The 22,445-nt window shown below is 45.9% G+C and overlaps 1 protein-coding gene across 6 annotated transcripts in view; it reads right to left on the reverse strand.

Annotated features, from left to right (window-relative positions):
* RIN3 (Ras and Rab interactor 3) overlaps positions 1-22,445 on the reverse strand; it is a 183,466-nt gene that overhangs the window by 71,558 nt on the left and 89,463 nt on the right. For all 6 annotated transcript variants that reach the window (XM_063643955.1, XM_063643956.1, XM_055288360.2 and 3 more), the window contains one exon: positions 8,687-8,759. In XM_063643955.1, the coding sequence (XP_063500025.1) occupies positions 8,687-8,759 (73 nt within the window). The remainder of the gene's footprint in view (positions 1-8,686; positions 8,760-22,445) is intronic.

Consider the following 22,445-nt stretch of genomic DNA (forward strand, 5'->3'; position numbering starts at 1 on the left):
TGTTCGCAGTCTAAACAAAAGCGACTGTTACGCTTGTGCGCAAGGTAGGCCAGAGGCCCAAGTCGTCCCCTTTCCACTTGGATGGTCTTCTGCCCAACCTGGCATGGGCTGCATGGTGGCTCTTTTCCAACACCCCACAGCCTGGGATAGTGAATTCTGTCGAAGTCTCTCTATGAGATTCCCTGAAATTCAACAACTTGAGGGTGAGCCCCAGAGGGCCTTCCAGCCTCCATCTCCAGATGCCAAGTTTACTTCCTGTCTCTCACGACGGGGAAAAAATTTGCAGTTTCTTGGGGACCTACAGGGATGCAGTGAGATTAAGTCTTTCCAAAAGCTTACCAATAAGTCTGCCCTTGTTCATGCCCGAGCTGATGTATGGTGGTATTGTGGTAGACACCTGCTGGACACTCTGCCACACAACTGGAGTGGTACTTGTGCTCTAATTCAATTGGCCATCCCTTTCACCCTGGCATTTCAACAACCAAAAAAAGAGAAACTACAACACCGTAAAACAAGAGAGGCCCCTCAAGGATCTTTCGACTCCAGTGTCTATATAGATGCAATTGGAGTCCCACAGGGGGTACCCGATAGATTCAAAGCCCGAAACCCAATAGCTGCAGGATTTGAATCATTATTTCCAACGGTAGCTGTTAATAAGAATGTAGGTTGGATAAATTACATCTATTATAACCAGCAGCGATTTATTAATTACACTAGGGATGCTATCCGAGGAATAGCTGAACAATTAGGGCCTACTAGCCAAATGGCTTGGGAAAACAGAATGGCCCTAGATATGATATTAGCAGAAAAAGGTGGAGTTTGTGTTATGATAGGAACCCAATGCTGCACCTACATTCCCAACAATACAGCCCCCGATGGAACAATTACAAAAGCTTTACAAGGTCTTACCTCCTTGTCAGATGAATTAGCCACAAATTCTGGGATAAGTGACCCTTTCACAGGATGGTTAGGGAAATGGTTTGGTAAATGGAAAGGACTCATGACCTCTATTGTTACCTCTCTTGCAATCGCAATAGCTGTGCTTATTCTTGTTGGATGCTGCATCATGCCCTGCATTCGTGGACTAGTCCAAAGACTTATAGAGACAGCTATTCACAAAAACTTCTCTAGTTCTTCCCAATCCTATAGTAATAAATTCTTCCCCCTGAACGATCACCAAATCCAAATCATGTTAGATAGGTTTAAGGAAAATGTATAAATTCAAGAGGAGGAAATTGTTGTTGAGAACAAATAGTTCCTCTTCAAAGAGTTTCTGTTCCTGGTTCTTTGTTCTATTCTAAAAGGTAATCATACCCATTCATCTATCAGCCCTCCCTCTCTCTGCTGTGCCCAAACACCCCAAAATGTACTGTACCTGTCCTTCCTGTCAAAGGCCCACCCTTGCCTCCTTTGATGATGTCAACTGTAGCCAATCGGAATTAGCCTAGATTGTGCGGTCTGACCCCAGCCCACAGGGGGAAGACACAGGAACAGGGTCTGCGTTAGGGATAAGAAACTCCTGTTCTCCTTTGTTTTGCATGCTCCCCCTTGCCTCTGCCTTGCATGCCAGAAGCACCCTTCTATATAAGTAAATTGCCTTGCTGAGAAAACTTTTGCCTGAGTGCTGGGTTCACTTTGTGGCACCGAAAATTTGTTTCTAACAGAACAGGAGGCATGGGAAGGTGTGGCCTTATCAAATTATAAGGATGCTAAAAGTCAGGGATTACACCCAGGTACCAAAGGAAAGCTCATCGCAGGCTCTGAAAGGAACACATGCAAAGTGGCGCCGGTGCCCACCTAAGGTCAGAGACATCTGACACTCTAAGATTGGAGCCCACAGGAGGATGCTCTGGGGGATCCTGCAGACCTCAACCTCCCCAAAGGGGATGCTCTTGGCAGAGGTTCTGAGGTCTAGTACTAAGCCCTCCTTAGAATTTTCTCTTGCAGTTGCAATGGCTGCTTGGCCCCAAAATTGTTTAGAATCTGGAGTTTACTGTCTACTGGGAAAGTGGGATGGTGTTGCATGGATCCCACTTGTGCTGCTGTTCTAAGCAGGGAGCCTGGTTAATGTGTGATGCCCTCCTTTGGTACTGTTTGGCTCCAGCACTCTTTGGAGTCTGGGGAGGTCTGGCCTTTAACAACCAAACTGCCAAGGAGACTGCTTTACCCGAAATTTTGGTTCGTAGCCTTCATTGGCTTATCTATTGGGGCAAAGTAAAACAGTAAGCTTGTATTGCTATCTCATGGCTAAGGTTCCAAGCTACTGGATTTTCATTTATGTGTGTGTATACACATCTAGATGTGTTTATTTGTATGTGCACTTACTGTTATATGTTGTCTACCAAAACTGGCAGAGTCTAGCACCTTTTAAAGGGTCTGAATAGGAAATATTTGTTATCGATTGTTTCTAAGGGCAGCCACTATGAGACTTCATAAGAACCTTGGTTTTTCACAATCTTTTATGAACATTTCCTTTCTATTGATCCCAGGTCCTTAGACAAAAACTCAATCGTCAACCAGAAAATGTTTAAATTTACCTATAGCCTGGAACACTGCTCCCCAACCCCACCGTTTTCAAGTTGTCCCACCTTTCTGAAACAAACCAATGTATTCATGTATTCCTTAATTGTATTTGATTGATGTCTCATGCCTCCCTAAAATCTATAAAACCACGATGTACCCCAACCACCTTGGGCACATGTTCTCAGGACCTCCTGAGGGCTGGGTCATGGGCCGTGGTCACTCATATTTGGTTCAGAATAAATCTCTTAAAATATCTTACAGAGTTTGACTCTTTTCATCGACAGTAAAACAAGTATTGTAAAAAAAATGCATCGGAAGTTGGTAATTCTTTTTTTTCTTTTTTTTTTTTTTTTTTTGGGATGGAGTCTCGCTCTGTCGCCCAGGCTGGAGTGCAGTGGCGCGATCTTGGCTCACTGCAAGCTCCGCCTCCCGGGTTCACGCCATTCTCCTGCCTCAGCCTCCTGTGTAGCTGGGACTACAGGCGCCCGCCACCACGCCCGGCTGATTTTTGTATTTTTAGTAGAGACGGGGTTTCACCGTGTTAACCAGGATGGTCTCCATCTCCTGACCTGGTGATCTGACCGCCTCGGTCTCCCAAAGTGCTAGGATTACAGGCATGAGAAACTGTGCCTGGCCTGGCAATTCTTTTTTTAATATAGTTAAGCATGAAGCTGGATTTAGCGCAAAGCCAAATCTCACATACATGCTTGCAGTGCTTCACACTATGTTTACTGTTTTGCATGGATAGTGCTGGAGTACTTATTGGCCATGTGCCTAAAGTGAATTTCTTAATTGCAGAGGCTGTATGAAAATATTGGTGAACTTAAGGATACGGAATTATGTGTCGGGATTAAAATATTCATTATGTGGGTTTTTGGAGGCCCTAGGTAACACTGTAGCCTCCAGGGTAAATTGAGTAGGAAAATTTAGGGTTGGTTTCCTGTTTATTTGTTTTTGGCTTCTAGTTTTCATTCACTTGCTGTTTATTCTCCTCTGGCTTTGCTTGTGTATCCATATGTATAAAACTATGATTTCTTTTTAGTTCCTAGTGGAAGGCTTTTATTTGGTTCTGTGAATAGTTATTTTGTTTCCCATGTATTTCTAGCAAGTCATCATTCATTCCATTTATCTGGAATTCCAAAGCTACCTTTGTCGGGCCCACAGGAATTAATGGAGCACACCACCTTTCTACCTTTAAACTAACTTTTTGGATTTTAGGCTTCCTGATAATTTAAGTGTCTTGAGTATACTCTTGTAAATAGAATTTAAGTCATATTTCTCTCTCTCTGCCTCATGTCTCCAAAATTTGTAAACTATTTGTGAATATTCTTAATTCATGGCAATGTGTTTGTTTGCATATGGTCAGGCAGGGTGGCTAGGGCCACTCAGGGAGAGAGAACCCAGAAACCTGGCATGCCAGCAAAAGGGAGAGAGTTTCTTACTAGTCAGTCTCTGGCTTCTTTCTCTCTGCGCAAACTGGTTAAATATAAAGGAAAAGTCACTGTTTGTCTCCTCTGTAAAGTTTTACATTAATTGGTTTAATAATAATAAAAGCTTAAGTCAAATATTTTGTCGGAAAAGTGAAAAATGTAATGCCTTTTATTTAGTTCACGTGACTTGAGTAATCTTTGGGAAATAAAGACAGTTTTAAAGATTATTGGTAAAATATAAATGTCTTCAAAATGTAAACATGTGGTCCAAATTATGTTCAAATAATGGGTTTGCTAAATGCTTGAAGGTCATAAGCTGCTTCTTTGGCTTTTGAAAATTGTTTAACTTGCCTGCTTTCCAGCTAGGTAAGGCCTGGGGACGTGCGGAGTTGGCCACGCTTCTAGCTATGCTGGAAATAGTCAAACTTTACCAGAACATAACTTAGCAGGTTTTACTTTAAAATTCGCCATTATAACATGCAGTTAAGACTACTAGAGGCCAGGCATGGTGGCTCACGCCTGTAATCCAGCACTTTGGCAGGCCGAGGCGGGCAGATCACGAGGTCAGGAGATTGAGACCATCCTGGCTAACACAGTGAAACCCCGTCTCTACTAAAAATACAAAAAATTAACTGGGTGTGGTGGCGGGTGCTTGTAGTCCCAGCTGCTCGGGAGGCTGAGGCAGGAGAATGGTGTGAACCCGGGAGGCAGAGCTTGCAGTGAGCTGAGATTGTGCCACTGCACTCCAGCCTGGGCAACAAAGTGAGACTCTGTCTCAAAAAAAAAAAAAAAAAAAAAGACTACTAGAAACAGTTTTACATGCAAGGTGTATAAGAACAGTAGAATGTGTGTGTGTGTTTTTTTGTAAAAGGTTATAAAAGGTTTTTACTTCTTTAAAATTTCTGAGTCATTTTGGCAAAATAAATAATTTATGGTACTCTGGAATTCCAAAATCAAACTTCAGTTTCAAAATTGTCTTTCCTAATGCCTGATTTTTTGGATGGATCAGAGGGCCCCTGAAAACATCCAGAAAGGAGGTAAACAGGATTATTTGACATGTTTAGGTACATGAGATTGCCAAAATGATGTTCGATCTTCTTTAGGTTATATTTTTGTGAATAATACTAATACGTGTTACAAAATTGTATGGGATTTCTAAAGTGTTAATATCTAAGTAGACACTATCAATTATAATTATGATTATTATGCTAAGTTATTATAAACCACAAAAAACAAATTTTCTTGTCAGTGCTATGTACCTAATTTGGAAAAACAACTAGTATCCGAGATAATATAAGTCTAATGTTAATTAAGCAGGGCCTCGTGGAGAACCAGGATGGCCACCTTGTCCTTCCTAAGTCCTTAAAGCTTTTATTATTAAGAGTTCTGCATTCCATGACTCAACATGGAAAAGATAAAATGATCCAAATTGAATACATCGATGTAGTGACTTATAAATTACTAAAATAGTTTATAACCAATGTTTGATCCCATATTCCTGGGAAAACAATTAAAGCTTCAGGTACAATTGGTCACCTGGTAGGCCACTTAAACATTTTACAAAGGGATTTCATTCAATTGTTATTTTCAGTGCATGTGTTCTGGTTGTATAAAAGCTTTCCCATGCGAGAGAGCTGATGTTGTAACAGTAGATTATTAGTCTATAGTGTATTTTCACCAGGTAAAAAAGCTTTTTATAGTTTAGATCTTCTGAGAACATCAGAGAAAGACTGTCCTTGCCATCCACATTGCAACAAAACTTCGGGACCTGGAACTTTGGGTTCATAATCTCAAAACTGTGAAGGGTCCCTCCATACTCTTGGAACTGTATGCCCATTGGAACCCTCAGGGTAAGGCTAACCAGGGGGATTTCTCCCCAGAAGAGGATGGCATCCTTGATGTGAACGGCTTTTCCCAAGTTCACAGATTAAGGCCTCCACTATCATGAAACTCATCTTTGAATATTTTCCCTTGCTTATGCCTCTATGAACAATAGAAGTGGAAAAGGGGTCTGTTTTGTGCACTTATGGGGTGTACTTTTATGTGCGAAGGAGTTTGCAGCCAGCCTTATACATGAAGAACTTTATACTTTGATGGATAAAGGATAAAGGCCCAATGCAGGTTAAAAAAACTTTAATGGTACCTCATTATGGTTGCCTCATAATCAGTCAGAAACAAAACATTGGTTCATTCCTCTTAACCCACATCACGGGTTAAAGATATCACTGCCAGGAGGCCTTCACTCTTCTAGAAGGCCATAATTTATTAGGTCCTTTTTCCATGTTTTAAAGTAAAAGAAGCAGTGATTAGCAATATATCCCTTATGACAGGCTCTACAGCACATTCTACTGTAAAGGCTACAGTTACACAACAGACTTTAAATTTTCTTGTGAAAGTTATGATAGAATTGGCTGAACAAAGACATATCTGTGCAGCTGCTGGCACATGTGGCCTATGGAGAAATACATCAAATGAAGATTATAGAAATTCAGTGCTAGGGGATTAACAAAGAAACTGCTTAGTTAAGTCATTCCTTGGTCTCTTTGATTTTAGGAGGTTTGGCTTGTGGGGACCTTGGGTAAGGAGCATATTCCAATTTCTTACTATTATCCTCCCAATAGTCATAGTGATAGTCACCCTGTTGGGCTGTATTCTCTCAAAGGTTTTAAATGCTTGCATGCAGCCATCTCTAGAATGTCATATGGTCTCTCTCCAACTGGAATAACAGGAGCTGCAAGAAATATGTGACCATGAGGACACCGTAACCTATGAATGATGGGCTAAGTAAGACCAGAAACCCAAAATGATGGTAACAGAGAACGGCACTAGGCCCTAAGTTTTGATCACATTCTCACCTAAGTGAGAACCTGACCAAAAAGGGGAAATTTTTTATTTATTTTGGTTTTTTTTTTTGAGACGGAGTTTTGCTCTTGTTGCCCAGGCTGGGGTGCAATGGTACAATCTTGGTTCACTGCACCCTCTGCCTCCCAGGTTAAAGCAATTCTCCTGTTTCAGCCTCCTGAGTAGCTAGGATTACAGGCGCCCGCCACTATGCCCAGCTAATTTTTGGTATTTTTAGTAGAGACGGGGTTTCGCCATGTTGGCCAGGCTGGTCTCGAACTCCTGACCTCAGGTGATCCACCTGCTTCGGCCTCCCAAAGTGCTGGGATTACAGGTGTGGGCCACCGTGCCTGGCCAGGAACTTGTTAAACAAAATTCTGGGAGGCCATTGTTTTGGACTAAGCTCATGCACTAGGCCCCAACAAACCAAACCAAAATGGTGTCGTTGGTGCTAAGACTTTAAGGAAACACATAGATTTTAGAACAGACCAGGTTTTCTTCTTTTCTCCTGCAAATCTCTGTAACAAACATTCTTGACAGCATAGGTATCTACCCCCTGAAGTTCCCATTAAATCTTTTAACCAAATTCATTTCCTCTTGCATAGAGACCATCAAGCTTCAGATGAACAGGCAACAAAGGTTCCAGCCAGTTGCAGGTGAAGACACCAACCCTGGCCAACAAGAAGCTACCCTGCCTCCACTATACAGAGCAGGGTGAGAGTTCCTTGATCCCCAATAGGTAGGGACTACACCCCAAGCCAGCATGAAGCAGTTACAGAAAAAAAAAGACCATTGGTCCCTCTGCCTCCTATAAAGATTTATGGGGATCACCTCTCTCAGGGAAGAGATGAGGCAGGAAAATAGGGTCTGCAGGCAGGGAACATAAGGATGATTCACACTTCAGTTATAACAGGAAATATCCTCTCCATACAGTGTAGGCCAAGTAAAAGACTTCGTAACTTTACTTCATCCTCTTCATTTGCATAGGGTGTACCCCAAGTAACCAGTGGAATCCTCTAGAGGGTATTTAATATTCCCAAAATTCTGTAATGGTGCCCTTGAGGCCCTATGCTTGGGCCCGCTGCCACACTGTGGAGTGTACTTTCATTTTCAATAAACCCCTTCATTCCTTCCTTGCTTTGTGCGTTTTGTCCAATTCTCTGTTCAAGACACCAAGAACCTGGACACCCTCCACCGGTGACATTATCAGCCTCACTTTTCCTGCCCATCTGGACTCAGGAGGGTCCTGGTAGGTGGGGAGGGGTGCTCTAGGTAGAGCATGGTTTTCTTCAGAGGCAGCAGGGGTTGTGGGCCTGGAGCCCACTGCTGGACCCCAACACATACCACCCCATTTCTACTCAGCCCTTGTCACGGTCCCGTAGCTTAAGTCATTGACTTATGGCACCAAAGTGTATTTTTAAATTCTTACTGACCCCAAACCAGTTATGAATAAACAGGCAGTTCTCAGGGTGGTTAGCAGACACCCACTCCACCCAGCAGCTGCTTAGTAATCATAAGCTACCTCCCATAAAGGGGGATCAGCCCCTGTTGCTGCCCCTACAGGAAGTTTCCTCTAGAACTCCTGCAATGGGAGGACTGGTCCACGCAGGACTCCAGGCTGTCCTTGAAGCTGAAAACACAGGAAGCTGGGAGACAGGCAGTGAGCCAGAGGGGCAGGTGTGGAAGGGAGGGGCTCTTATCAGATAGTGTGAGAAAGCCTCAGAGCCAACACGTCCCCTGTGGTTCCCAGAGGGGCCTGTGCCCTCTCTCTGCATCCTCTGGGCCGCACCCCTCCCTCTGGGGCTTCCCTGTGAAGTCCCCTGCACCCATCCAGGGTTGCATGTGATGTTTGCTGCAACCAGATAACCTCCTGCAGGGCCGGGTCTACTCACCTACTGACACAGTAGAATGCAATCAGTCTGAAGATGTCCTCAAACACAAGAGCTGAGCCTTCCAGGTACAATACTGGGGAGAGACAAGAAGGGACCTGGGTGAGGTGAGTATCCTGCCAAGGAAATGGGGGAAGAAGGTGGCAGGGATGGGGTCGGGGGCGTGCCTGCAGCACTCATTCTGGGTCCCATGCTGGGCTGCATGCGGCCCCCATACACATCAACTGCCAGCTGGACCTTAGGTAAGTGAGAAATGGAATTCCTTGTCAATCCACTGAGATTTCAGGGTATTACCTACTTGTATCAGTCCATTTTCACGCTGCTGATAAAGACATACCCGGGCCGGGTACAGTGGCTCATGTTCGTAATCCTAGCACTTTGGGAGGCCGAGATGGGCGAATCACAAGGTCAGGAGTTCAAGACCAGCCTGGCCAACATGGTGAAATCTGTCTCTACTAAAAATACAAAAAATTAGCCGGCGTGGTGGCAGGCACCTGTAATCCCAGCTACTTGGGAGGCTGAGGCAGGAGAATCACTTGAACCCGGGAGGCGGAGGTTGCAGAGAGCCGAGACCCCACCACAGCATTTTGCCTGGGCAACAGAGTGAGATTCTGTCTCAAAAAAAAAAAAAAAAAAAAAAAAAAAGACATACTGGAGACTGGATAATTTATTAAAAAAAGAGGTTTAATGGACTCACAGTTCTACGTGGCTGGTGAGGCCTCATAATTATGGTGGAAGGCAAAAGGCACGTCTTAATGGTGGCAGACAGAGAATGACAGCCAAGTGAAAGGGGTTTCCCTTATAAAGCCATCAGATCTCGTGAGCCTTATTCACTACCAGGAGAACAGTATGGGGGAAACCGCCCCCGTGATTCAATTATCTCCCACCAGGTCCCTCCCACAACTTGTGGGAATTATGGAGCTATAATTCAAGATGAGATTTGGGTGAGGACACAGCCAAACCATATCACTATTAGGATAGCTGGTGTTAATATACACTCATCATTTTTGACAAAATAACACAGAAGGTTCTAGACTGTAAATGCAGAATTAAACATTTAATAGATCACAGTCATCCCAAGCAACAGTCTTAGAATTTGGCAATTCTGAGGCCCAGGAGAGGCCAGGAGGAAGGGTGTTGCCCAGTTCTGCTTCAGCTTCCAGGAGGAACATGGGTCTGGGGCACTAAAGTGGGGCCACTGGCCTGTCACCCAGATCTCCAGGGCCTCTCAGAACCTAACCTGATTGGCTGCACAGCTCACCCAAGGGCAAGGGCTACCCTGATGTTTTACAGCTCTGGCAAGGAAGAGGGATCAAAGCATTTGTTCAAAATCCATGCCAAGGTGGATGGGGCTCCTCAGAGGGGCAGGGTGCCAGGATGCCACCGTCAGTGCCTGCAGCTGGGGCCAGACTGACCAGCGGAGAACATGGCACCATGTTCTGCCCTGCTTGGGAGAGCCAGGGCGAAGGGCTCAGAGAGGCTCAGCAGGTTGTTGGAGGTCCCACTGTTCATCAGTGCCCCACAGGCACCTGCCCCACAACTCTTGACTCATCCTCACACTCAAATGGTCATGCTCCCTGCACGTGGGAGCCCCACATGAGTGCTCTCTGGCTCCAGAGGGGCCAGGAAACACGTGCATGTCCCACTGTGGTCCTGGTCTCCCGAGGTTCTAGTTTCCATGTGATGGACAGGGAAGGCAGGACCCGGCTTCCAGGTCTGGCTCTGAGCCTGGAACAGACAATGAGGCCTAGAGTGCACCCTTTCCCCTCTCAGTGCCTCTGTCCTTCCACCTGTAAAGGGAAAGGAGCTCTTCCCTAAAGCCACACGCACATAGGTGACATCAGTTTGCGGACCTGTTTTCAAAGCCTAGGACAGCACTCCACAGCCTTAGAGGTCTGTGAGATGCTTATAGTGATATGCGAACCAACATGTTGTGTTCGATTAGCTTCATTTTTTATATTTGCCTTCTTTCTGCATATCAAACACTGTTTTGTTTTGTTTTTTTTTTTTTTTTTTTTTGAGACGGAGTCTTGCTCCGTCCCCCAGGCTGGAGTGCAGTGGCGCCATCTCGGCTCACTGCAAGCTCCGCCTCCCAGGTTCACACCATTCTCCTGCCTCAGCCTCCCAAGTAGCTGGGACTACAGGCGCCCGCCACCACGCCCGGCTAATTTTTTGTATTTTTAGTAGAGACAGGGTTTCACCGTGTTAGCCAGGATGGTCTCGATCTCCTGACCTCGTGATCCGCCCGCCTCAGACTCCCAAAGTGTTGGGATTACAGGCTTGAGCCACCGCGCCCGGCCAACACTGTTCTTAACAGTTCACATAATTAAAAAAATTATATTTGTCTATGGCAAGGAGATAGAGACAAAATTTTAAAAGAGAATTTAAATAAAATATTAACTAGATGGTGGTACAGGAGGTATTTGGAGGATGCCTACAAATGACTTAAGTCTGAGAGACCCTAGCTGGTGGTGTTGGAATTCACAGGATGCCCCAGGCGTCCCAGTGCCACCTAGTGCCCGCATCTGGTGCATTGCCGACTCCTTCCACAAGGGGCAGCACAGGTGTGGCCAAGGGAGGCTGGGGCCAAAAGACTTCTGGCAGCAGGGAGGGGAGAGAGAGGTTCCATCTGTAAGATGGGAAGGGAAGGAAGGACCTTCCTCAGGAATGCCTGGAGTGGGTTAGTGGTAATACACACAAAAAGCCCAGCCTACATACCAGGCACACTCAACAATCAGCGGCTTTCCTTCCCACTGAGGCACGGCCTGATCTTTGCAGAACACAGATAAACTTTGAAGACAAAGTCAGTCACGCCCCCTTCTGTGCCCCCTGGCACTTTACACAAAGCCCTGGACTCCCTTCCTGAAACAGCATCCTTACAAGGCTTTGGTATCTAGTCCATTTGCTGGGTTAGCTGCTAGTGCAGGAACTAGGGCTTATTCACTTTGGCAGCCAGGGTCCAACACGGTGCTAGGTGCAGAGGCCCAATTACTGTTTTACTGCTAAAACCCCAGATTTGTAAACTCATAAGTAATTCTTAAGGCTCATGCTTGTTTCTTTGCAATTAAACCTCTCCCCTGGCCCCAGCCCCTGCCCTTTCTGCCACCTTTCCATTCCTGACTATGCAAACAGCATCCCTTCACATGAAGGCCACACACGGGGAGACCCTGTATGCTGGGGCAGGGTTTGGTCCATCTTTGAGTCTCCCTTAGCATCCAGCACAGTGCATGGGAGACTGATAAATGTTTACTAAAAGTCTGTCTGGAAAAGACACTCTAGAGGGGTAAAGGCCACAGGGGCATCATGGACAGGGTCTTGGACCTCTTACCATGTGGCTGATGGCCCTTCCCTCTAGGGCCCCAAAGGGACACCTCGGACTTGAGGAAGTCCCAACAAACAGCCTCACACCTTTCTAGAACAAAGGTGAGTGCAGACTGGCACAAGACAAACAATCCTTTGTTCTGACCGGTGGTGGGCTTAGCTTCTAGACTGCCCCCTGTCCTGTACTGCACTGGCTGGGTGTCTTGTCTGTGGGTTCCCAGGCCACACCACCTGCACGTGAGCATGTTCCGAGGTTGTTGCTTCTCCTCTCTGTGCCTCAGTTTCTTCACCTATAAAACAGGTGATATGGTTTGGATCTGTGTCCCCACCCAAATCTCAAGTGCGATTGTAATCCCCTGTGTTGGAGGTGGGGCCTGGTGGGAGGTGATGGGATCATGAGGGTGGGTCCTTCGTGAATGGTTTAGCACCACCCCCTTGGTGCTTTTCTCTGATAGAGTTCTCATGAGATTTGCTTGTTTAAAAGTGTGTGGCCCCTGCCCCCCACCTTGCTCTGCTCCCACCATGTGAGGCACCTTGTTCCCCCTTTCCCTTAAACCGTGATTGTAAGTTTCCTGAGGCCTCCTCAGAAGCTGAGCAGATACCAGCATCATGCTTCCTGTACAGCCTGCAGAACTATAGCCAATTAAACTTCTTTTCTTATAAATTACCCAGTCCCTTTCTTTATAGCAATGCAAGAACAGACGAACACAACAGGGGTAGTAAAGTACCCGCCTGTTGAGGATTGACTTGTGTTCCTGCAAAAGATATGTGAATGTGATACATGTGAATATGTGTGAATCTCTAATACATGTGAATGTGACCTTATTTGGAAAGAGTCTTTGTAGATGTAACCAAGCTGACCCCATACTGCATGAGAGTGGGCCCTAAATCCAATGGTTGGTGTCCTCATAAGAAGGCCATGTGATGGGCTGGGTGCGATGGCTCACGCATGTAATCCAAGCACTTTGGGAGGTCGAGGCAGGTGGATCACCTGAGGTCAGGAGTTTGAGACCAGACTGGCCAACATGGTCAAACCTGTCTCTACTAGAAATAAAAAAAATTAGCCAGGAGTGGTAGCGGGTGCCTCGGGGGGCTGAGGCACGAGAATCGCTTGAACCCGGGAGGCATAGGTGAGACCGTGCCACTGCACTCCAGCCTGGGGGATACAGCGAGACTCTGTCTCCAAAACAAAGAAGGCCATGTGAGGGCATGGGACACAGACCCAGCAAGGGGAATGCCATGGGAAGCTGGAGATGGAGATTGCAGTGATGCAAGGAATGCCAGCCAAGGAATGCCAAAGATTGGCAGCAACCACCGGAATCCAGGAGGAAGGCATGGAACAGATGCTTCCACAGTATCCAGAAGGAACCAAGCCTGTCCACACCTTGATTCCAATTTCTGGCCTCCAGAACTGTGAGAGAATGAGTTTATATTGTTCTAAGCCTCCCAGTTTGTGTAATTTGCAGTGGCAGCCATAAGAAGCGACTACACCACCTCATAAACGTCACTGTGAGCATGAAATAAATTACGCCATGGGAGTGGCTTGGAACAGTGCCCGTGTGTTCAGTCAATGGGAATATTACTAAACTGTCATTTTACACATGCAAGGCAATGTGGTGTGAGGCAGGGGTGCAGGGAAAGGGTTTTGCGGACCCACTGGGTCTCATTTCCTATTGCTCCTCAACAGAAACCCTGTCTGTTGGCTGGGCATTTTCTTCCCTCTCTCCTGTTCCTACAGTCCTCACTCCCACCTCCTTGCCTCTGCTCATGCTGTTTGTCCTGCGCAGAGAATCCCTGCTCCTCCAGAGTCCAGCTCTAGATCCACCTGCTACCCCAAAGCCTTTGTTTCCCAGGGATTCCACCCTCTCCCATCGGAAAGCCACACACAGGGTACGCTGCCCAAAATGCCCATCAGGGAAATGCCACATGTATGTTTTACTGTGAGTGAGAGGCAGGGGCTCTTGGACTACAGCTGGGGCAGGAACGGTCTCACTTTGCCCTGTCCCCTGCCCTGAGCCCAACACCATGCCTGCCACACAGTGAGGACCCGTAAAGAACAGTCGGGCAAAAGGGGCCTTCAGGTGTTAAGATCCAGAGCAGGCCAAATAAACAGGGACAGAAAGGATATTAGCGGTTGCTTAGGGCTGGGGGTAGGGGGAGATAGGGGGATGCTAGCTAAACGGTATGGGCTTCATTCATTCTTTCTTTTTATAATGGTAAACTATAAATTACACACAATTTAGCATTTTAACCATTTTTAAGTGTACAGTTCAGTGGCATTGAGTACATTCACACTGTTATGCAACACAAGGTTTCTTTTTGAGGTGATGAAATGTTCTTAATTGTGAGGATGGTTGCACAACTCTGTGATACACTAAAAGCCATTGAATTGTATACTTTAAATTGCTGAACTGTATGATATTTAATACTTAATTTTTTTTTCTGCCAGCGCCTTGATCTTGGAAGATATTGAATACATTAAATAAACACATCTGAATAAAGCTGTTATCTAGTAAAAAGATATTGATACATTAAATAAATACATCTGAATAAAGCTGTTATTAAACCAGAAATATTCACACACACACACACACACACACACACACACTGAATTTCACTTCCTGCATTCTGTTTTCCTGCGATTTTTTATAATGAGCGTATACGACTTCTATAAGCAGAGACATAGTCAAGATTTTTCTCTAAAGGCCATTGGTTTCCAGTGTCCTCTCAGCTCACGCTGCTTTCAGTAGCAGCTCAAAACCCTACTAACACAGCTGAAAAGCCCCCATGCCACCTACTGCCCAGGAGACCACATCACTCATGAACCTGCCAAGACAGATCTGATAGAGCCTCAGGCCGACCAGCACCCGCTTCTGCCCTGGGCAGGGAGCGGGCCAGCCTGCTCCTCCCAACAAAATTGCCAGCTCCAGCAGTTCCTGAGACTTGTCACACTGAGTACATTCTTCCATATCCCTCAACAAAAGCCTCAGGGGAAACATACCAGACCCTGTGTAAACAAGAGGTGAGCTGTGAGAACAGGCACCAGGCAGCCGAACCCAGTGCGCTCCAAGTTGACAGCAGGTGACAACAATCAGACTTTGCCCTGGCTCAGAAGAAAGGAAGCCTTTCACCAGTGACTCACCCTCAAGGCTGGGTCGGGGCAGGTAGAGATGCTGGGTACACACATGCCAGCCCAGCTCCTGGCACTCACAATTTCAACATCAAAACGGAACATCCATGAAGAACTGAAAGCGATTAGGTGTTTTTGTTTGTAAAGAGGTTCAGGTTTTCAGGAATGGAAAACTATATATCATATGTTCTTACTTGTAAGTGGGAGCTAAGCTATGAGGACGCAAAGGCACAAGAGTGATAGAATGGACTTTGGAGAGTTCGGTGGGAAAGCTGCATGTGGGGTGAGGGATAAAAGACTACATGTTGAGTAGAGTGTACACTGCTCAGGTGATAGGTGTACCAAAATCTCAGAAATCATCACTAAAGAACTTATCCATGTAACCAAAACCCACTTGTACCCCCAAATTAAAATAAATAAATTTTTAAAATGCAAGTTTTTTGTATAATTTAATAAACAACTTTAAAAATGCGAAGAAAGAGAAGCTGGGCACGGTGGCTCACGCCTGTAATCCCAGCACTTTGGGAGGCTGAGGCAAGCAGATCAGCTGAGGTCAGGAGTTCGAGACCAGCCTGGCCAGCATGGTGAAACCCCGTCTCTATCAAAAATACAAAAATTAGCTGGGCATTGTGGCAGGTGCCTGTAATCCCAGCTACTCAAGAGGCTGAGGCAGGAGGATCATTTGAACCCAGGAGACAGAGGTTGTAGTGAGCCAAGATCGTGCCACTGCACTCCAGCCTGGGCAACAGAGAGAGACTCTGTCTCAAAAAAAAAATGCTAAAAAAGAGAGAGAGAAATTCAGTTTTATTATTCAGTAATGCAAATGAACTGTCAAGAGCAGAGACTGCATGTGCATCTTCTGTTTTGCACAGGACCCCCAGCATATACCATGGTGGTTGGTACATTGCCAGTTCTCAAATATTTATTTAATTATTAAAATAAATAACTGTATTCATAAAATGGTTTATTTTGGAATGCTTATAGATTCACAAGAAGTCGCAAATAAATGAATAGGGAAGTCCTGTGTACCCTTCACCCAGTTCACCCCAGTGGTAACATCGGTCACAATGTCAAAACCCAGAAATTGACCTCGATGCAATCCCCAGACGCCATTCAGATGTCAGCAGTTTTATATGTATTCATTTGTGTGTGTGTGTGTGTTTGTATAGTATTAGGTAATTTTATCACATAGGTAGCTTCGTGCAGTCACCACAATCAAGATATTTAGCTCATCCAACACCACAGAGCTCCCTTGTGCTATCCCTTCATAGCCACATCTACCCCCTCCCCAACACTAGGCCTGACAACTAATCTGTTCCAGTCTCTATGATCGAATTATTTCACAAATGTCATATAAGTTGAATCACAAAGTATGTATCTTTTGAAGACTGGCTTTTTTCAGTGTAACTTCCTTGAGGTTCATCCAAGTTGTTTCGTGAATCAATAGTTCATTGCCTTTTATTGCTGAGTAATATTCTGTAGCACGGATGTAGCATGGGTTTGTTTAGCCATTCATCCACTGAAGGACATTTGGATGGTTTCCAGTTTTTAGCTACTATGCATGAAACTGCTGTAAACATTGGCATACAAATTTCTGTGTGAAAAAATGTGTTTTCATTTCTCTGGGATATATGCCCAAGAGTGAAATTGCTGGGTCATGTGGTAAGGCCATCTGTAGTTTCCTATCCTTTTTTGGGGAAGGAGTCTTACTCTGTCGCCCAGGCTGGAGTGCAGTAGTGCGCCATCACGGCTCACTGCAACCTCAACCTCCCAGGCTCAAGTGATCCTCAGCTTCCCGAGTATCTGGGACCACAGGCATGCACCACCACACCCAGCTAATTTTTAAATTTTTTGTAGAGATGGGGAACTCCTAGCCTTAAGCAATCCTCCCACAACGCTGGAATTACCAGCATGAGCTACCATGTCCAGCCTCTAGTTTTCAAAGGAACTGCCAAACTCCTTTCCAGAGAGGCCACACCATTTGACATTCCCACCAACATTGCAGGGGTGATTCAGTTTCTTCCCATCCTCACCAGCCTTTAGTGTTATCCCTACTTTTTATTTTAACCATTCCAATAGGTGAAGAGTGATATCTCATTGTGGTTTTAATTTGCATTTCTCAAATAATTAATGATGTTGAACATCCTTTCATGTGATTGTTTGCTATCTGTGTATCCTGTTTGGCGAAATGTCTGTTCATGTGTTTTGCCCATTTTCTAATTGAATGTTTTTCTTTATGGCTGAATAATATTCTACTGTATGGATATATCACATTGTATTTTTCCACTCATCAGTTGATGGACATTTGGGTAGTTTCCACATTTTGGTTACTACGAGTAACGCTGCTATGAACATTTGTGTACAAGTTTTTGTGAGGATATGTTTTCACTTCTCTTGGGTATATACCTAGAAGAGGAATTGCTCAGTCATATGGCAATTGTGTATGTTTAAGAAACTGTCAAACTGTTTTCCAAAGTGACAGCACCATTTTATATTCCCATCAGCAATGTATGAGGATTCTAATTTCTCCACGCCCTTGTCAACACTGGTTATTGTCCAGGTTTCTTATGATAGTCACCCTAGTGGGTGTGAAGTGTATCTCATGGTGGTTTTTTGATTTGCATATCTGATGATTAGTGCTGTTGAGAGTCTTTTCGTGTGTTTATTGGTTATTTCCATATATTCTTGGCAAAAATGTCTTCTCAGATCCTTTGCCCATTTTTGATTGGGTTACTTGTCTTTATTTATTTATTTATTTATTTTTTGAGACAGGGTCTTGCTCTGTTACCCAGACTACAATGCAGTGGTGCGATCATGGATCACTGTAGCCTGAACATCCTGGGTTTAAGCAATCCTCTCAGCTAAGCCTCCCAAGTAGCTGGGACTACAGGCATGCACCACCTTGCCCAGCTAATTTTTGTTGTTGTTGTTGTTATAGACATGGGGTCTCAGTATGTTGCCCAGGCTGGTCTTGAACTCCTGGGCTCAAGCAATCCTTCCACCTTGTCTTCCCAAAGTGTTGGGATTACAGGTATGAGCCACTGTACCCGGCAGAGAGTTCTTTATATATTCTAGATGCACATTTTTTTTTTGTCAGATATGTGATTTGCAAATGTTTTCTCTCATTCTGTAGTTTGTCTTTTTGTCCTCCTTTTTTTTTTTTTTTTTTGAGACGGCTCTGGGGTTCCCTCTGCTGCCCAGGCTGGTCCTGAACTCTAGGGTTCAAGGGATGCTCTCACTGCAGCCTCCCAAGTAGCTGATATTACAGGTGCATGCCACTGCATCTGGCCTTGTCTTTTCATCCTCTTAACAGGGTCTTTCCAATATTTAAGAATAAAACAGTGCTGTCCAAGCTTGTCTGGAAAATAGTAGGCACACAATGGGTGTTATATAAATGATTCAATAGGGCCATTCCCAATCTGCTTTAATTAACGGTCAATTCTTCTCTCTATTGATATCATTAATGAATTGTTGGCCTTTAATCAGTTATTATTCTTATCTAGGCCAAAGTCCTCTCTGTAATTTTATTGACACTATTATTTCCCTTCGTAGATGCTTTCTTCACAGATGGTGCAAAGGTAAATTTCAGATATGCCTACTTTTAATTACTACAAGTTCCCAGCGATTGAGGTTAATGTATTCAACAAATGAAAACTTGTCCTTCATCACATTGACACTAGAGAAAGAATGCCTATTGACACACGCCTTCATTACAGTCTCATTTATCTTTGCTAACAAATGAAGTGTGAGCGTTTGTTAATCCAAGCCTGATCCTTGCTTTGAGAAGGAACAGATCATGACATGAAAGCATGGAACGAGGATGTACCTTGCCAAGGGTCATTATGTTTGAAGTATACACATACTTGTGAAACACAAACCCAATGTTTCATTTTAGCAGACAGCTTTGTTAACCCCAGAGATCCCACTTATAACACATTTCGATCGACAATAGGAGTTGTTAATAAATTTTCCAGTTCTGACCCCCATTTGAGGGGCTTGGTCAGAGTTTCTCTTTGGCTAGGACATTTTTCCTTATGTATTTACTCATCAACAAGGACTTATTGCGCTCATAGTATGTAGAAATGAAGAGTAAATGGGGTGGGGAGTGGTGGCTCGCACCTGTAATCCTAGCACTTTGGGAGGTTGAGGTGGGCGGATCCCTTGAACTCAGGTGTTTGAGAGCAGCCTGGGCAACATGGTGAAACACCATCTCTACCAAAAATACAAAAATTAGCCAGCCATGGTGGCTCACATCTGCAGTCCCAGCTACCCTGGGAGGCTAAGGCAGGAGGATCGTTTGAGCCTGGGAGGTGGAGGTTGCAAGGAGGTCCAGCCTGGGTGACAGAGGGAGACTCCATCTCAAAAAAAAAAAAAAAAAAAAAAAGAAAATGGATAAGGAAATTGAGAGGAAGCCTCACAGTTAGAAGGGTAACAGGGAACCTGCCGGTATATGGGCCCTGGGACCTACCTGTAATTCTTTCTTGGTGGAGAGGGGTGGGTAGAGTTTCAAAAACAATCAGCTCATTCTCTTTTGATGATTGAACATTTGGTTGGTAGGGTGAGAGAGATGTCGATTGATTTTATCTAAGGAAAATCTTGCATGCAGAAGGCCTCAATATGCATGCTTATGGAATGAGCACTGGATGGATTACAATGGAGAGATTAGGATTGCCCCAGGAGGAAACTGTCATCCAGGGACACAAGGAAGGCTTGGACACCACCCCTACAGGAGATGGGAGTTTCTGACCTTTCAAAGGGCTCAATGCTTGGAATAAAAAAATGCCCTCACACCTGGCTAGGAGGGGACCTTTGGGAGGGAGGGGCGCCTGCAGGGCCCCATGGGCTGGGGATGGGGAAGTGAGGCCCTTCAGGGCCATGCCCACTCTTCCATGGCCCCCACCCACCTTGGCCAGCCTGTGGGCCATCCTGCAGGCCCCTGCAAGGGGCAGGCTCCTTCCCCATTTTGAAGGACATAGTTACATTTTGGCCAGGGTCCATGGCTGCCCAGCAACACCGCAGTTGCCATGGGAACCACCACTTGGCCAGTTTGTGGCTGAGGTGGAGAAAGGAACGTCTGCTGCCATCACAGGGCTTACTATCCAAAGGCACAATTTTCTGAAACAGATGGAAATTGCTTTGTGTTCCCAGGGGTAGAAGTGGGGAAGATAGCAATTTCTTTGGAGTCCCCGGGACCCGCTGGTTCCAGGCCCAGCCCTGGCACCCACTGGCTTTGAGGTGATGCTAGAGAACCACCCTTTCCTGCCTGAGGAAAGGGCACTGCTAGACCAGGGCTGCCAGCACTGCTGGTACCAGCAGAGGGTAGAAGCTGCCAAAAGTGAGAAGAGCAAACAACCCCATGCCAGCCTGAGTGGCTCCTGTGTTCTCTGAGATTCGCTACCATGTAAGGACCACAACACGGCATGGGCAAGCTCTTGTTTTTGCTCCAGGCAGAGTCCAAACCTGGACAGCACAGACTGGGTGCAGGCCCCTGGGTCCACCAACCACATACCATGAGCCTCTGAGACTTGCTTTCTCTAAGTGCCAGGTGAGGAGAAGAGTAACTGAGCCCCTCCCACACCTTCTGGGTTGTTGCGCAAAGGCTGAAGGCCTCCCTGACAGAGGCTCTGAGTGCAAGACAGCAGCTGCTCCACAAGACAGCATAGAGATCTCCAAGACCTGGGCAGGGGGCTGAATGGTGGGGAGGGCAAAGGGTGAGTTAGGGTTCAGGGAGCTGGAAGAGGATGCCGATTGGGCAAATGTGCTGAAAAAAAGCATCCTTTCTCTTTCGCTGGCTGTTACTGATGATCTGGGATGGCACCTTTGCCTCTGGAGCTGGCCCTGGAGCTTGCATGTTTCCAGCCTGCCTGAGTCTCCCTCTGTAAGGCTCCAACACCTGTCCAGTCCGCAGCTCTCAGTGTAAGATCATCCCTCCTTACCCCTGGTCTCCACCCACCAGGGCCCTGGGCCGAGTGCGATGCAGGCTTGCAGTGCAGAGTAGGGCATAGTGAGTTTGCCTGAGTTGGCCTTTGGCTGGAGGCCAATGGGAAAGGGATGGGGAGCACTCAGCAGCCATGGTCAAGCAAGGCCGCTTCCAAATGCCCCAGGTTACAGCCCTGGACAGGGAACCACTGAAAGCCAGACGGAAGGATTCTAAGGGATAGCTCTGCACCGTCCCCATGGAGAAGATGGGGAAACTGAGGTCCAGAGGTGGCACATCATCAGCTTGAGAGAGGGGATCAGCCCGAGTGCTTTCCAGAGTTGGATTCTAGAGCTCTCTGGAATCCAGATTCTGATTCAATGGCAACTGTCATTGTTTGCCTCCTTCTCCCAAATTCCCAGCACTGGGCTTTGCACAGATTCGAGCCTCCTGAGGAGTCATGGAGGGTTACAGTTTTCAAAGTTTCAATAATAATAATAATAATAATAATGTCATCTTCCATTTAATAAGTGCTGACTGTGCCAGTCTCTGTACTTCTAATCATCATGATGACTCCATTATCTACCTTTAATAGGTGAGGAAACTGAGGCTCAGGAAGGCTAAGTGACTGGTCCAAGGCTGTGGCCAAGTTGTGACCACGGCCCACCGGCCAGTAGAGCAGGTACCTTTTGTTGAGAGAGGAGGCGCAGGCTGGAGGAAGGATGTCCCAGTGCCTCCTACAGGAATGCAATCGGCGTGTCCCTGCCTCACTGTCGGCAGCGATGCCTTTCCTGTGGGCCACCATCTCCCCTGTCTTCGGGCAGTCCCCAGGTGATCCCTTGGTGAGGCCTTCTTGGGCAGAACTTCTGGCCCCTCCCACTGGCCCGAGCACTGGGCACACAGCCGACTTTACAGCTGATTACAGCACATCATGATTTATTTACAGGCCCAGCTCTGGCCCTGTATGAAGCTTCCAGAGAGCAGAGCCCAGACCTTACTTCTTTCTACCATCCTGGGTCCAGGACCTTGCCTGGACCATCTCGCATGCTTCATGGGGCTCGTCGTTGCTGCAAGCAGCATGTCACGCTGAGGCGACTCCCCACTACATTGTTCACGCTGTAATAAAAGATTCCTTTTTTTGGAATCTGCTCTTCTGTATTGAGCAAGTGCGTAGATGTGGCTTTTTAAAAGTCTGAGAAAAGGAATACAGTGCAAGCGTACAAACTGTCACAATGCAGCCAGGACTTTGTCTGGGAGCTATTTATAGGTTCAGATGCCAAAATAGAAGGGGAGATGTTGGACAGACTTGCAAATTGCCAAGTGTCAGGGAAGGCTAAATAAAGAGAAACCAGGCTGGGGAGATTTTTGGGGGAAGGGGAGGTGGAAGGAGTGGG

This window comes from Symphalangus syndactylus, chromosome 8, assembly GCF_028878055.3.
Source record: "Symphalangus syndactylus isolate Jambi chromosome 8, NHGRI_mSymSyn1-v2.1_pri, whole genome shotgun sequence".
NCBI lineage: Eukaryota > Metazoa > Chordata > Mammalia > Primates > Hylobatidae > Symphalangus > Symphalangus syndactylus.